Below are 15,747 nucleotides of genomic sequence, written 5' to 3'. Positions count from 1 at the left end.
AGTGATGTGTGAGACACTGGCAGTAGTGGAGCACTGTTAGTGACATTAGTGCAATATCAAATGGTGAAATCCAAACTTTTGACCAAAAACCTTCCATTTACCTTGCTGTAACATACAGATTACATAAGTAATAGTGACACCATTTACATACAATACTTGGCACAGAGGCAGATGAAGGTGATAAACATCATTTGGTCAATTGGGGCAAAAATAACGGGGTTTGTTATTTTCTCAACACAGAACTGAGCCAACCTCAGCACTATTACAACCAAAAAAACTACAGAATTACAGATCAATGGAAATATACAGTGGACAAAATAACACAAACGGCCACAAAATGAGATACTAACATGAAAGCTCTGCAACAAATGCTACATTTGAAGCTAATCATTTTCAGTTTTTCTTTATTCAAAAACACCATGTTTATGTGAATTCATGAGACAAAACACAGAAGCACATTACTTTGGTACTGTGACGCACGGTAGTAGTTGTTTTGTACTTTGTCCACCAGCTGAAGGAACTTGAACACCCGTGCCAAAACCTGCAATGATAACACGACTACTAATCTTCGCCCTAATAGTAAAATCAACACCTCTCTGACACGGTCGGAAAAAAAACAGCAAAAGCTTCACCAAGGTAGTGTAGTGAAAGCTTGTTTCAAAAAGCTTTACATTTTACAGTTGTTTGCATTTTTATGTCCATGTCATGCATTTGTAGAAAAGGTGAAGAAGCTAAAACAGCTAAAAAAAAATACACATAACACTGACTGAATACTTAAAAATAGAGTAAAAAGCCTAAATGTGACAGATAAAGGGCCTCCGGAAGCTAAATAAATACTTGAGAGACTATACATTGTACATTCAATACAATAAAAAGTCTTAGTTTGACTCAAAATGGGCTCAGTTTCACTTACATTTGTTCAGCTGTTTATATATATATTTCTTTCCCTTGAACCTTTCTTACATTATTCTACTTCTTATTATATATACTATATCTTCCTACAAATGCAGTTTAAAGCAAACAACTTGGGTAAACATAGAGTGTTTACAATAGTGCATGAACATCTGGGACGCATGACAACATAATGGAGCCCGTGGTGTTGGGTTTACCCAGAGTGCCACCAAGTGGAAGACTGCGTGAAAACAGTTGTGCTGACGTTTAGAATAACGTGTCCTCATGTGGTCTTAGTAAAGGGTAGTGCTACTGTGTGTGTGTGTGTGTGTGTGTGTGTGTGTGTGTGTGTGTGCCAGCTGTTTTACTGTCAGCAGCAGGATCTCTTCTTCTCTGACGGGCCGCCGACCAGCTGGACCGTCTTCTCCTTCTCCCGGTCCTCTTGCTCTTTCAGAATTCTGAGGGACACAATGAGGCGTAAGCGAAAGAGTCAGTTCTGGCAGGACTCACATTCGCTCTGAAAACGTACGCATGTTTAGCTGCTGTTACTGCGACAGCCTCCGACCTGCACACGCTTCCGTTCTGCTCCGTCTGTGTCAGGTCTGCATAGGCTCATGGGGATTAGGAACACTCACTGCCTATTTGCCATGTTGGTGTGTAGTAAATGCTGATGGGCTGTGTTGTCACAGCGGGGGATTAACCCCCGAGAGTAGAACCATGAGGTCAAGCAGTTAGAACAGATTAAATGAAGCACATTGCTGTGCATCTCTAATTGATTTGAAGAACAACATTGACATGAATATTTGACTGAGCGCTTCACTCCCATGAAAACATCCGGAGCCAGTTGATGAGAAAAAGTCCTTTGTGCCCATAAAAACGGAAAAAAATAAAACATTTGTATCTGTGTTTCTATGCTATGCCTTATGTCAGCCCAGAAATAATTTCGTTGAAAACTGTTCAACTATACTTTACTTTAAAATGCATTGTTTATTGTCAATAGCACAAAGTAAGAACATACAATGACGGCCCACAGGACACACTGAGGCCTGTTGTTTAAGGCTTTTCCCAAAGTAAGCCTCAGAGATCGGTACCCGCACTTGGGCGGCAGTAGTGTGAGGTGGTGGTGGCTGGGTGGGTCTGTGATGTCATGTTCTGTTGTGGTTGCAATTGCATGCAATGGCCTTATTGTTCAGCTTTACGAGGTTGGGTGTGGGGAGCCCAATTATGCTGGCAAGCGGTGTTGGTTATGCGTGTGTGAGTTAGAAACAGAGAACAAGAAGCATGTTACACTGAAGAGCCACACACAAAAGCCATTACTTTTGCTCACCTGGCTAAATGAACCATGGACTCCATCACATTGTGTCCGGAGCATGCGCTGCACTCATAGAAGGTCAGTTGGCAGTCCTGGGAAAGGGGTGGACATGTTTCAACTTCTTGCACATTTGATCAGGGTCAAAGTCAAATCTGAACGAATAGTTGCAAAAGCACAAAGAAAGAAAAATCTTATGAAACAATACTACCTCATCCTTTCGGTCACCATAGAAACTAAGAGACACCAAAGACTAGAAGACTACAAAAAAAAATGAGGATGAGATGAGGTCCCTTCCTCATGAAACTCCCTCTATTCTGTATATAAACATATTTCTTTCATTTATCATAGCTAAAAAAAAAAAATGCACCACTGGCTGGACTGTTTTTTTCTGCTAGAACTTTGCGCTTAGTAAACAAGACACAAACAGACCTTGGCTAGTCTTTCCCCCACTCCTTTCTGAACTTGTCTCTCAGCCTCTTTGTCCGTTTTGTTCCCCAGGAGCAGGGTGGGGATGTCCTCGCCCGCGCACTCCTGTGTAAGGAGAAAACCAAAGAATACAGATCTTCAAAGAGTTAAAGTTAAAAGACTCGGCCACCAGCTTCCCCGTTGCTACTGGCTCCCCAGCGGGAAACCAGTATGGAAGCACCGCTGGAAAACAAATTCAGCAACCGACTTTCATTTGCCCTATATCTTCTACAACGCTGTAAAATACATTTTCAGCACACCCACTCTGATTCCTTTCAACCTGCAGAAAGGGAGTCGAAGAGAAAAATAACTGCAAAGAAGCACAAAGTAAAACCAAACATTTGTTCTGCTCGTGGTATTTCTGTGAAGCACAAGGTGACTGTTAGCGTCTTACCTTTACACTTGTCAGCCACTGTCTGACAGCTGTGAAGCTCTGCACAGTTGTGATGTCATACATCACAACCACACCATCAGCCTTGCGAAAGAATTGTTTGGTGATGCTCCGATACCTGCAGGAGGGGGGAGTTAAAAACTCCATGAAAACTCTCTCTCGGCTTCGGCTGCTTTTCTACAACTTGTGAAAATACAGGAACAATGTTTTCAAACGAGATGCATTACGTTTAAAACACATATTTCTTAATCTTTCTATTACTTTTTGATTTCAATGGAACTGAAACTATTTGATTCAATGGAACTTCTAAGAATTCAAGTGCACTCTTTCGAAAGAAGGTCGTGGCTCACAGTGACCTTCTTAAAGTCCCACAGATGAAGCTGAAGTCATGTTGCAGTACAAAAAAGACTCTTTTCAAAAGTGTGCATGTCTCTACCTCTCCTGTCCTGCCGTGTCCCACAGCTGCAGCGCCACCTGGCTGTTGTCCACAGCTATTGTCTTCACGCTGTAATCTATACCTGCACACACAGACAAGAACGTTATTCAGTCAGCACATTCCGTTTTAATATTGTTTACTGTATATTGTTCCAACAACAATAGACACATGATTGTACACATACGTACCGATACGCACATATTAACATTGACCTGAATGCATGTGAGTGTTGACCTTTTTTAAGTGAGACAATTTAAACATGATTATTGTTCATGCTGTAAAAAAAGTGTTTGGGTCAATGGACCTAAAGAACTAACATTTTTATATGAGAAAAACAGTGAATGTAAGGTGTTACTTCCAAACTTAAAAAAAGGGGTTTCAAATGCTTAACATCAGCAGCTTGACTAAAGCCTTAAAGCACTTTTGAAATCAAAATGAAATCTGCCAACAGCTTTAACGAATTAGGTTTAAAGATATTCTTCAAAAGCGAAACCAAACCTACTATCTTACACTGATAAGGTTTTTGAAGAATGTTAAGCACAATGATTAGCCACAGCACACGGCTGTATATAGCCTGTCCTTTCACTGCTGAATTCAGTCTAACTGAGAACCATCAAAATGTCTCCCGTGCCAAATCCAAGTGTTTTGTGAGCAATCACATACAGAGCCTGAAGTCCACGGGACTGGGTGCTCTGTTGCATTTGCTCACAAGAACGACCACTATACGTACCCACAGTGGCGGAAGTGCCAGGGTGGAAGCAGCCGTCGCAAAATCGCCGAAGGAGGGACGTCTTTCCAACGCTAGAGTTCCCCACCAGGACGACCTTGAAGAGGCGGTCGGGCGGAGAGGGACCGCCTTCCTCCTGAAGAAACAGAACGCATGGCAGCAGAGACTGAACAGAGGTGATGGGATCTCGCTTTAATCAATTAGTTAATCAATTAGTTCATTAATTAGTTAATTGTGTGAGGAAGGCTACGACAGGACCGTACTGTACATAATGATGTTGCTGAGAAATGTAACACATCTCCCGTCCATATCTACTACCTATCTTGGTATAAGCAAGCCTTTTTCCATTAAAATAAATTGTGTGAACACTTAACAGTAATTTCATTCTTGCTTACATTTAGGCTTGTCTCCTTGCCAACCGGCTGACCCCTCGGAGATGAGGGGGTTTCACTTTTCTTCACGTCGTCCTGCGACTTTTGCTGCTGTGCGGAAGACGCACAAAGGTAAATATTGCTCATCACCAAGTTTATATGCTCCTCATTGTCTGAGGCTGCATCTTCTTCGCTGCACTCCTGAAGTGCGGTTGGCGGCTCACAGTCAGTGTGGAGCAAGTGTGGGAGGTGGTCCTCCTCAATGGAGATGATCCTCTGGAGGTGCCCCCTTTTGTTTGCTGTGCAAGAGGACTGGCAGGACCCGTTGGTTAGGCTGTGCCTCACAGAGCTGCTGGTGAGCTCCTCCTCATCCTCACTGCAGATAGAAAGTGACATTATAGCACACACTACAGTGCTGATAGAAGCATCTCAGGGCCTAGCCACTTGATGATGACAGCAGAAGATGTGTGATGCTTTACCTTTTGAAGATATTTGCTTTTGTGTGTTTTACAACATTGATTGAAGGCCTCTGCTTCAAACTTGGTGTTTTTGTATAATTCGTTGGATTCTGCAGAAATAAAACAATACCTTTTTACTTTATTTACAGCATGAGATTCGAGGTTCAATCAAAAATGCTGGGCTCTTGATAACACTTTTTTCAATTCCTATAACCTTTAAAAAGAGGGCAGCAGAATTTAAGTAATACAGTGTATTATTCCACTATAATAAACGTCACATACCTGGAAGCATATGTCTTTTTCATCCCGTAAATGTTTGTTCATTTCCCTAGATAGAACAAAGAAATAAAGATATTAAAGAGAGAGGGAAAACCTTTTCATTAAATTTGACTTATACACAATTGTCGGTATTATCAATCGCTGGCTACCAGTGGAAGGCTGATTTCTAATCACACGATAAATATCCATGTCATGTCTCTGTCTTGCGTTTTGTTTTGTCTTAAGTGGGGCCAGTAAAGCTGCACATCTAGATCCAAACCTCAAAAGCTCCAGTTGTTTGACGAGGCCGGCTCGCTCTCGCTGCAGTCCCTCAGTCAGTCTGTATATTTCACTGTGTTGAACAACAATGCATGCTTTATTACAAACACCCTACAACCAGCCACAGTATGCACAAGGAACACCTTATTTAAAACTAGTGAGGAAATATGAAACAGAGCGTAGAGAGCATGAGTATTCTCATCAAGATACAGCATCACAGCATTTAAAACATACATCATGTACATGATCCTTATCAATCGTGTATAAATGATTTATCACTTTGGTTTGTAGCAAAAACATGTGATTGCATCCTGACCAATTAGCAAGCAATACGAATTTGAGAGGCCAACTTAATCAGTGCAGGAGGTATAATTAAGTAAGAAAGAATGGTTGCGACTCACATCTCCTTCTCCTCATGAAGCCGCGTGGACTGCTCCTGCAGCAGATTCAGCTGCTCCTGAGCAAAGATCAGCTCTTGGCTGGTGTGGTCCAGCTCGCGTGCCAACTCGTCATTCTTGTGCTTCAGCTTCACGTTCTCCACCTTGGTCACATGTTGTTCACTGTGCAGGTCCTGGCACTGAAGCTCAAACTGGTGACAGACCGGTGGGCAAAAACAGAAACAAGTAAAACACTTTGGTTTTAGATGGACTGTGTGTCAAAGCGCTCCACACACGGACCGCGGCCATTTCTTAGCAGTGCTGACCTTTAATGTAATACTATTGAATCACATGTCCCTAAAGTCTGTGTAGGAAGATAAACCATTTCTGACCTTAGCGACCCCTAGTGGTGCACACTCACACTTACTGCTCCAACCATTGTGCGCTGCTCTATAAAAGCATGGCCCAATCCCAATCTCCCCCCTAAACCCTCAAACCCTGAACCCTCAAGGACTTACTGACGTCACCTGCTAAGTGGCTGAGTGTGAGAGGCTATGAGGGCTTGAACTCGTGTAAATATGAATGTGACAGCACTTTGCTGCAACATATGACGTGACTACATAAAAAAATATTGTGTAAAATATTGTGTACTTTTTATTCATGATTTGAAAGTCTTCCTCACGAGATGAGAAGTAATTTTAAATGATCCATTTACTCGGTTTTTTCAAAACAAAATATTTTATGCATGTAAATAAATATTGTATAATTGCATTCCCCTGATTTCATGTGTTTTTATGTTCCATCTTTAATCCCTAATGTTGTAATGTAAAAGTTATTTTAACGAGCAAAACGCCCACGTGCCTCTTTGTTTACCTTCCATTGGGAACTGCGTGTTTAATGTCACATTGCTATGAACTGTGGGTAATTCCCTTAGGCAAAGTCGGCATCTAATGCTGAAAAGGGATCATAAAGGGCTCAAAATGTCTGCCAGAGAGCCCTCAAGCACTCGACGATGTGACAGTGGGACACCCCTAAACCCTCAAGGACGTAGCAGGAGCGCGCCTCAAAGTCCGTGAGTCCTTAAGGGTGGAGATTGGGATTGGGCCCATGTCTCTTGTTTTAGTGTTTGAACATGAAACAATGTATGTGTAGGTTACTGGGCTCAGAGACCTATCACTTTGTTTTACAATGATAGTTTAATAGGTGCGTTTATGGCTCAGTGGCACTAAATCGCTTTATTAGCTCATTTACAGCATTCTGCTATCGGTCGTCTTGTTCAATGCGTTTCATGTGTGTTGCAGCTCTGACAGCTGAATTTCCCTCTGGGATAACTGAAGTGAGGAAGTGTGCATGTAAAGTGCATCTCATGGGAATGAATACCACTGTGCACTTTCTGAGAAATCGCTTACTCACCCTTTTCTGTTTGTGAAAGAGCTGTTCCAGCTCCTTCTCCTTACCAGACAGCTGCAGCTCCAGGTCCTTACTGCGAGACAGAAAGCGCTCATAGTCCTTAAGTGCAGGGATAAAAGAGGGAGGCGGGAGGACAGAGTGCAAGTGTGATGAAGAAGACGCAGATGTACAGTGTTTGATATATGTTTTATATTATATTATATATTTGTAGGTGGGTTTGTACCTGCAGCACAATCCTGTCTTTTTCACTTTTTATTTGCTGCTCCATTTCCTCATAAAGGCGCTGGATCTCATGATCGTGTGTTGCTGCTTTCCTGTATGGATACAATTCAGATGCGATAACGTGCCGTACAGTGAGCACCTCACACAAAATGCAACTGCCTAGATCGACACACTTGAGCTCAAACATTAGCTTTGAATGACCCCAGTTACATGTCTCCCTGACCTCTGAAGAGCGCTCTCCATCTCCCTCTTCTCCTTGTTGGCCTCGATGATCTGGGATGTCACTCTGGCCAGGAAGTCCTCAAAATTGGATAAAAGGTGGGGTTCATCTCGGCTCAGCTGGGCCCACAAGCTGCGCACTTCAGCGCGACTGAGGGGACAGAATTAAGAAACAGGAATAACCAAGAGTGGCATTGAAGTCAATTTTTTTTTATGACTTTTGCTGTCTTTCACAAGAGTTGCAATTCTTTCTTTTATTTTCAAGACAAACTGAAATATTCAAGGACACGTGTTGAAATCCAAGCACAGCAACAGTCCGACACATAACCGTACATAGAGGCAGCCGCTCAAGTACAGCAGATCATCGTGGTTTCAAAAAGAACATGCTGTTCTTTGTCTTGAAAGATCTGTTTATTATTGTAGCAAAACAATTATAATCTGATACTTTTGTCATAACTATTGTCTGCTGCATACTGTACAGTACGGTGAGGGAAAGTCACACAAATTCCTGAAAGACTTTTCCACAGTTAGTACTTATCCTGAATGTCTTGTCAACATAAAAATCACTGAACTGTGAACGGCTGCTGCTGTGACCTCATGTCACAAGTACCAATACTTGATATTTGTAGCAATGCATAGTGCACTTTATACACTCAGTGAAACTGATTGTGCAATACTGTTGTGCCTTATTTTATATATTTTCTTATTAGCATTTATAGCAATGTTTTTTTGTATTCTTAATTCTATTTTTTTTTTTTACATTAAGTTTATTGTAATTCTGTGTGTAAGGAGGACCTTGCAAAAGAAGCTTTTCATTGTACGGAGTAACTGTCTGTTACCTGTGCATATGACAATACAAATATCTTGAATCTTGAACCTTCTCCATCCTACCCCGCTTGTCACAATCTTACAGGGAGAAGGTAAAGGTGAGGAAAAGTCAGGACGTCACGTCCGTCATTATTCTTTCACTGTTCTATCGCAGCCTCTGGGTTGAGAGTGAGGGGTACAGGTGAGGGAGTGGAAGAGTGGATATATGGCAGATTGGAGGAGGAGGGTGTCTGGGAGGGTGGAGGGTCAGAGGATAAGGTAGGAAGGAGGGTGGGAGAGGGGAAGAGAAATACTATTAGTTCTCTCTCTTCTACTCACTCGCCGCACTCGTTCAACTTCCTTTCTTTTGCTTGTCTTTTTAGTTCCTTGTTGTCTTTCTTCCACTTTTCTGCCCTTTTACTTTTCATGTGTTTTCAGTAACTCCTTTTCTTTCTTTTCCTTCTTCTCTTTTGTCAGCCTCTTTTCCACCTCCTTAGTTGCTTTATTTGCCTCCTTCTTCATCTGAGCCTTCTCCTTGTCAGTTTTTTTGGTAGAGCTCCTGAAGGTTCAGATTAGATACCTGAAGGTCAACATTTTGATGTGTGAGGAGCTTGATCTGTTCCTCCATGTGGCGGACGTTGTCGTCCTTTGCGGCAAGGTGACCTGTCATCTTTTCTTCCAGAACCGTTTATTTTGCACTCTGCCTCGCTCTGGATAATTTCACTCTCTTCCCCTTTCAGCTTGGCCTCGGTCTCCAAGTTCTTTGCTTCAAGAGCCTTCTATTCACTCGTTGTTTCAAGATCAGAATATTCTGTTCCAGGATGACCTGGTTCACCCTTCTGTTCAAGGTCATATTAATCTCTTTGAACCTCTTGCTCTTCTCTTCTCTTCCCTTCCCTGCACTTGTCAGCCCAGTGGAACAGTGCACTCCATTGGCTTTTGATGACGACGATCTTGCTCTGCTTTTCGAGCAGACGTTGGTTCAGAGATTTGTTCTCATCCTACCACTCCTTCTCATTGACGGTCTTGTCCGCCTGTGCCTGTTTTCTAATGGCTCTCTCTGACTTGAGAGCTGCCATTATTTTAGTGTTGTCCTCCTCCCATCTGAGCTCTTTGATGGTCATCTGCTCCTTCGAGGCAGCATTATCGGACGCCAGCTCCTTGACTTGTTTTTGGACCTCCAGGAGGGCTTTTCTCAGGTCCTGCAGTCATGTGCTGGGAGTTTGCAGGTTTTGCTGGTCCTGCACCTCTTCAGCAGGGCTGGGACCATGTCTAAGAATGATGATCACTTTCAGCGGCTCTTTATTCATGGCTTTCTTGTCAGCCTCTGCTTTCTTTCTATTGGCTCTCTCGGTCTAGAGAGCTTTCAGTATTTTCTCCTTCTCCCAACAGAGCTCCTTGGTTGCCATTTGCTCTTCTAAGGCCGCAATTCTCTGGAAGAGAAGCTTTGTAAAACTGTGGAAACATAACATGAAATAACCAAACAAACTGACCAAAATGAGCTAAGCTAATTTTAACAGTGATGTCAATGGAGAAATGCTAATCGCGATTAGCATCTATTGCTACAACACAAAAGTCAGGGCTCTCAAGTGTCACGCATTTCGGTCTTAAGTCACGCCCTCCCGCCACACATCGTATTTCTCACGCTGAAAAAAAACTCTAGGCTATTTAATGTGCCGCAGCGCACAAACATGACCTGGTCGCGCTGCCCTCACCATGGAGGAATCAAGCACGTCTCCCCCGAATCCCCTGGACTCATCAGCCAATCAAAAAAAAGAAATGGGCTACACGAATAGCCAATCAGAAAAACGTATCTGTTGTATCTGGGTGAAATGTTATCCAGCAACCAATGAAAATAAAGCTAATAATAATATGGGGGCGAGGGGGGCTGTATGTGGGCATACGGCACGGGGGGAGGGGAGGAGGAGGATATGTCACTCTTACCTGTCTTAAAAACTTGAGAGCCCTGCAAAGGTTAAACTAAAAGGATATCACATAGAGAATATATCGTAGAAGATATTTTACATGTTACATACAGAAATACTTACAGACCTAATTAGACCTTCAAAGGCAACAGTAAAAGTTAAAAGTACCTGCATTTATTTAATGAAAAGATGGTGCAGTTTGAACCTGAGATAGTACAGGATATGTATGCCAACAGAAGAAAAAAACCATCAATGATGAACCAAAACGACCAGCTGGTGGCGATGCTAGAGAGGGAACTATTCCCTTTTACACTCAATTAGCTGCATTTTAATTTAAAAAAAGGGTATCTTCAGGACACGAGGTATTACAACATACATAACAATTCAGAATCTTCAGCCTTTTTTAAACCGATTCAACAGTGCTTTACTGCTCAAACATGACATAAAAAAGTCCAACTACTAAAAAGTAGTTTCAAAGAGACTCAAATGACCTAACTTTAACTGAGAATACACACTCACTGAATCTATGACAAACACTTCACTATGGAAAAAGTCAGTGTCTTCAGGAGCAGCTTTTCCACAAACTTCAAAAGGATTCATATATCCAAAATTAACTTTTCTTGTGATTACCTCATCAGTAGGTAAATACTGAAAAGCATTGTGCTTTACAGAAAATTAAAGCAGCACGCAATTCAACCTGAGGTGTAACTGACAAAGACCTGAGTTTGGAGGAATTTCTAATGGGAGAACTGGGGATGTTTTTTGCTCCCAACAAGAGTCTCAAAGTCTGGAGTTATAGTTGGCAAGGCCACTCTGAGGTCATGCTCAATGTCCAGTCTATTCCTGTGTTTAGTCTTCAGCTGAACCAGAGTCACATGACAGCTCCACCAGCTGACTCTTTGATGCATGGCAACATGACGCTTTCTATGTCGATTTCAAACGGGTCACGTATCCAGTCGTCATCCCTCTGTTTCTCGGGAAAGTAGTCATTAAAGCGCTCCAGAAGTTTATTCAGATGCGTCGTGATTGTTTTCTCCATTACATTCTTTTCTGCCGTGTCCAGCTGCTGTCCCTCATGACAGGCATTGGGGAACATGTCGAGTCGTCTTTTGGAAACATGACTTGCACCCACGGAGATCTTCTTTTTGAAAGCATTGAATTTGTCATGCTGATCAAAAATGTTGTTCCCCCTCCCCTGCATAGACACACAGGTCTATCTTTGAGAGAAGAGTTTCCAAATGCCGCTTCAGTTTTGACGGCTTCATGCTTTCTTGTGCCAGAACCTCGCTGCATTAAACACATTGAGGTTTTTGCCCTCTTTTGTCCTCAATGTAAGAAAACACATATCTTATGTAGTCGTTGTCGTACTTACGTTTCGCCATGTTCGATTAGAAAACTAATTGTGTGGGTCACAGTGTTCTTCTATGCTGTAAAATGGCGAGGGTATGTGAAGATTAACAATATATATATTTCAAATAAGCATCGATTAAAAAATCCTTTAGAAATATTTATTTAATACAATATAAGTGTAAGTTCATAAGCTGAATTTTATATTCAGTAGGCTATTCAATTTCATTATTATTATGATACGACGGTCATTGGAATGATGAAATGGTGGCGGAACTTGTGGCCTGATGTCAGGATAATAATCTCTCCTTGAACGCAGACAAGACCAAGGAGATGATCATGACCCAAGGAGGAAGAGGGTGCAGCACACCCCACTGGGACAGAGGTGGAAGGGTGAAAACCTTTAAGTTCCTCGGAACTTACATCAGCGAGGACCTCACCTGGTCGCATAACGCACTGCAGAACATTAAAAAGGCCCAGCATGCCACCCAAAATTCGCAGCAACGTCTATAGATGTATGGTGGAGAGCGTCCTTACCAGCTCAATCATAGTATGGTATGGAAACTGCACTGCCCAGGACAGGAAGGCACTCCAGCGTGTGATTTAAAAACAGCACAGTTCATCTCAGGAGCAGCCTTCCCCTCACTTCAGGACATTTACTCCACCAGGGTAACCAGGAGAGCACACCGCATCATCAGGGACACAACACACCCCCAGCTGCTGCACAAAGTGATCCGAGCATCTAAAATGTAAACTGGAGCTAACCAGGTGGGAGGCGGAAGCCAATAGGATGTTTAAATCTAGCATCCCCTTCCACCATTGTTTACTTTTATTGAGTTGGAGTTGTTTGCTGAAGGTGAGTCTACTCATGCATTTCATGAGATCATTATCCAACAAAGCAATGTCTAAACACAGACCTCAACGAGAGTTACTAATGCCTATTAAATAGTGTATGAAATATCAATGGAGAGAAATTTGACGTTAACGACTCAGATAAGATTGTGAAGACTTTTAGAGTGTGAATGCCGTCGCACAATCCTGATGTTAAATACAAAATGTCTCTGTTTCAAACACGATACTATGAAACGGATTTGATTATTCGAGCAGTCACATTCTAATACAGAGAGGCCGAGCGCAGATTGCTCCGAGAGGGAGCACAGGAACAGCTTTGCTTAGGAGTGGAAACTTCCCAGTCTTGTTTGGTTTGCGCAGCTGATTACAGTCCCCTGAAATAAAGTGTGCACTTTAAAGCAGATATGACGTGGGTCTAACAACACGCCGCTGTAAACACGAGAACACAAGCCCATGAGGTACTCACTCTTCAAAGACACTGTTGGCTCCGAGGCTCTCCATAAGCATGCAAAAGTGTTTCTCCTCTTCCTCCTCATCTCCTCTGGCCATGTTCTCCTCCCACTGGGTCTGGTACAGGACCTCCGCTGGGCTTTTACAGGCGTTCTTCCCTGCCATGCCTTCCGCTACAGAAATCTTCCGACCGAATAAGAACTCACCTGGAAAAATCAAGACCTTTAGTGCACAGTCGGAAAACGTCAGACTACACCTACTGGTGAAAGTAGTCGTGTTTGTTTCAAGTAGAAGCCGACTCAAAACGTACTGAAGCCAGAGGAGAACTCGTCCAGGGTTAGGTATCCATTGCCGTCGGAATCGAGGGTTTTAAATACGTTTTCCAACTCCTCTGCGCTGAGAGGGAGCTCGGCAGTGAGCCTCTATTTAAAAAAGACACAAAACACAGCTGCTATTGGAAAGAACAAAGCCTCAAGGACTTTAACAATACTGTAGCTATAACAACTACTACTTGAAACATATAAGGACAGTCATTAGCCCAGCGGCTATCATGAGCAACAGAACAGTTGGCAGTCATAATTAGACTGAAGTAGCCGAAATAACACAGAAAGCAAGTTATATTCCAAATAGCCTCTTTCTCATTGTTATTGTAACTCAGACATGTTTAATGGACAGCGGCACAGTGATTCACACTCATACAGTCAAACACCTTGACACCTGGAAACTTAGGGTCTTTTAATGATTGACCACTGTTGGCTCAAGTGAGACTGGCAAAGTCTTTTACCGGAAGATTTTAAGTAGAGATACTAGTTGAGGGTGAAGGAGAGACAGCTGCTTTGTAAATAAAGATTCAATCCGAACGCACTTGACAGAGTGAGAACCTCCCTTCTGACCATGACAGTAACCAGAGGATCATTAACAAGAAAAGCCAACACAGCCACACCTCTGTAGGCAGCCTGTTTTACGCAGTGTTTACACTGCTGCCAAATGTTGACCGAGGCATCCCATACCATCCAGGGGAGGGATCCAGATTATCAGCTGTTGCTGTAAAGTTATCAGGGCAGAACATATCACTAATGTCAGCCAACGGTAGCATTGTCAAGCTACTGTGCTGGTGGTCACAGTGTGAGACGTACATTTAAGCTGCGGAAATCGAGTGAAAATCGAGTGACTATAAAAATGCTCTGTCAAATGTGCACATAACTGGAAGCGGTAGCACTCATTCATCATGTGAAATCATCTGCAACGTCTGGCATATGCAAGGTGTAAAGAAGAGTAAAACAAGTGTAAAAGTGTCGCTGTTAAATTCAGATTTTACTGTACAGTACACACAGTCATATAAATAGGCAAAAGGAGGACTGGACCACCGTCCTGCTTGCCATCTAATTTCCAACCCATTATCATAAACACCAGATCAAAGCGTCCACCTCTCTGTATTTATGCTCCTATTTCGCCTACAAGTGCTTCATCAAAGGATCAGCCGTGGCAGGGCTGAGTGTCAGAGGGATGAGTGAATCTGCACAACAATGTGAGTGGAGGAGTTGCAGGACAAAGCTTCCGCGCGGCTCGCTGTGTCTCGGTCTCTTACATGCTGCTTTGAATAAATGGTGCACGTGTCCTGTCCGTGTCCTGTTTAACAGCTTTAATGAGTGCACAGAGCATCCCTCCATTTCACACTCTAAAATATGTCCACTGCGGATGCAAAATAAATGGTCCTAACAGCGTTGATACTTTGTAACAAACTTTAAATGACTTGTAGGGACACCTAAATGACAATGTATTAGTGTTAAATAACAGTGTAACATTGTTATTTTCTGTGCCAACAAGACCCTAAATGTAATCCAAGCTAACGTTACGTCATTGAAGTTTGAGTTACTTTCATGCAACAGAGATGTATTAAAGCTCAGTCACGGCAGTCACACTCACCTGCATGTCACGTTGGGTGATGAAGCCCTTGCTCTCGATGTCACACATCTGGAAGAACTGGTGGGTTTTCTCCATGATAGTGTTTTGTCCCACATCCCTGTTCTCACGTTTGTCCGCCTCGCCGCTGTCTCCTTGCCTTTGCCGTGCCGCCTGGGCCACCGCGGTGGTGGTGGTGGTGCCGGCGCAAGGAGAAGGAAAGGCTGCCATGGCGTTTGAGAGTCTCTTCCTTTCAGAGCGTTTTTTCTCTGCGTCCTTCACATGAGCCGATAACAGACGGAAAGAGATCCTGGAGAAGTCGAGCTTCAGCCTGCTCTACATCAGAGCCTCTCACCAATGTCACAGATCGTCATCTCTTAGCAACCGCCTCTTTAATTAGTCGATGAAACCTAGGAGAGCGACAGAGGGAGAGTCTTCAGTTTGAATAAGTACAGCTCTTCGCCCGACAGAAATAGAAATATATCAAATGTATGTATTGCAACAAAAACATGTTACTGAACAAAATGTAAAGTTTGTAAATGTATGTCTATAAAAGGTAGACAGATCAGCCTTGTTTCCAGCATATAAATAACTCAATAACAGCCGCATTAAAAGGAAAAGACTTGAGAGATTGGAGTACAACATTTG

General features: G+C 42.8%; 1 protein-coding gene across 1 annotated transcript; it reads right to left on the bottom strand.

Annotated features, from left to right (window-relative positions):
- Positions 1-1,261: 1,261 nt before the first annotated feature.
- cracr2aa (calcium release activated channel regulator 2Aa) lies at positions 1,262-15,330 on the bottom strand (the record flags this gene model as incomplete). The annotated part of the gene is made up of 17 exons (XM_079224181.1): positions 1,262-1,349; positions 2,219-2,295; positions 2,633-2,734; positions 3,063-3,177; positions 3,496-3,577; positions 4,226-4,358; positions 4,618-4,969; positions 5,073-5,161; positions 5,334-5,379; positions 5,590-5,661; positions 5,990-6,177; positions 7,379-7,474; positions 7,599-7,689; positions 7,821-7,967; positions 13,214-13,403; positions 13,508-13,619; positions 15,124-15,330. 17 exons carry the CDS (start codon positions 15,328-15,330, stop codon positions 1,262-1,264), a joined length of 2,187 nt encoding a protein of 728 aa, XP_079080307.1.
- Positions 15,331-15,747: the final 417 nt, after the last annotated feature.

The sequence above is a fragment of the Taurulus bubalis genome, assembly GCF_910589615.1.
Source record: "Taurulus bubalis genome assembly, chromosome: 9".
Taxonomy (NCBI): Eukaryota; Metazoa; Chordata; class Actinopteri; order Perciformes; family Cottidae; genus Taurulus; species Taurulus bubalis.
Note: the sequence above shows the minus strand (reverse complement) of the source record. Positions and strands in the feature narration are given on the sequence as shown.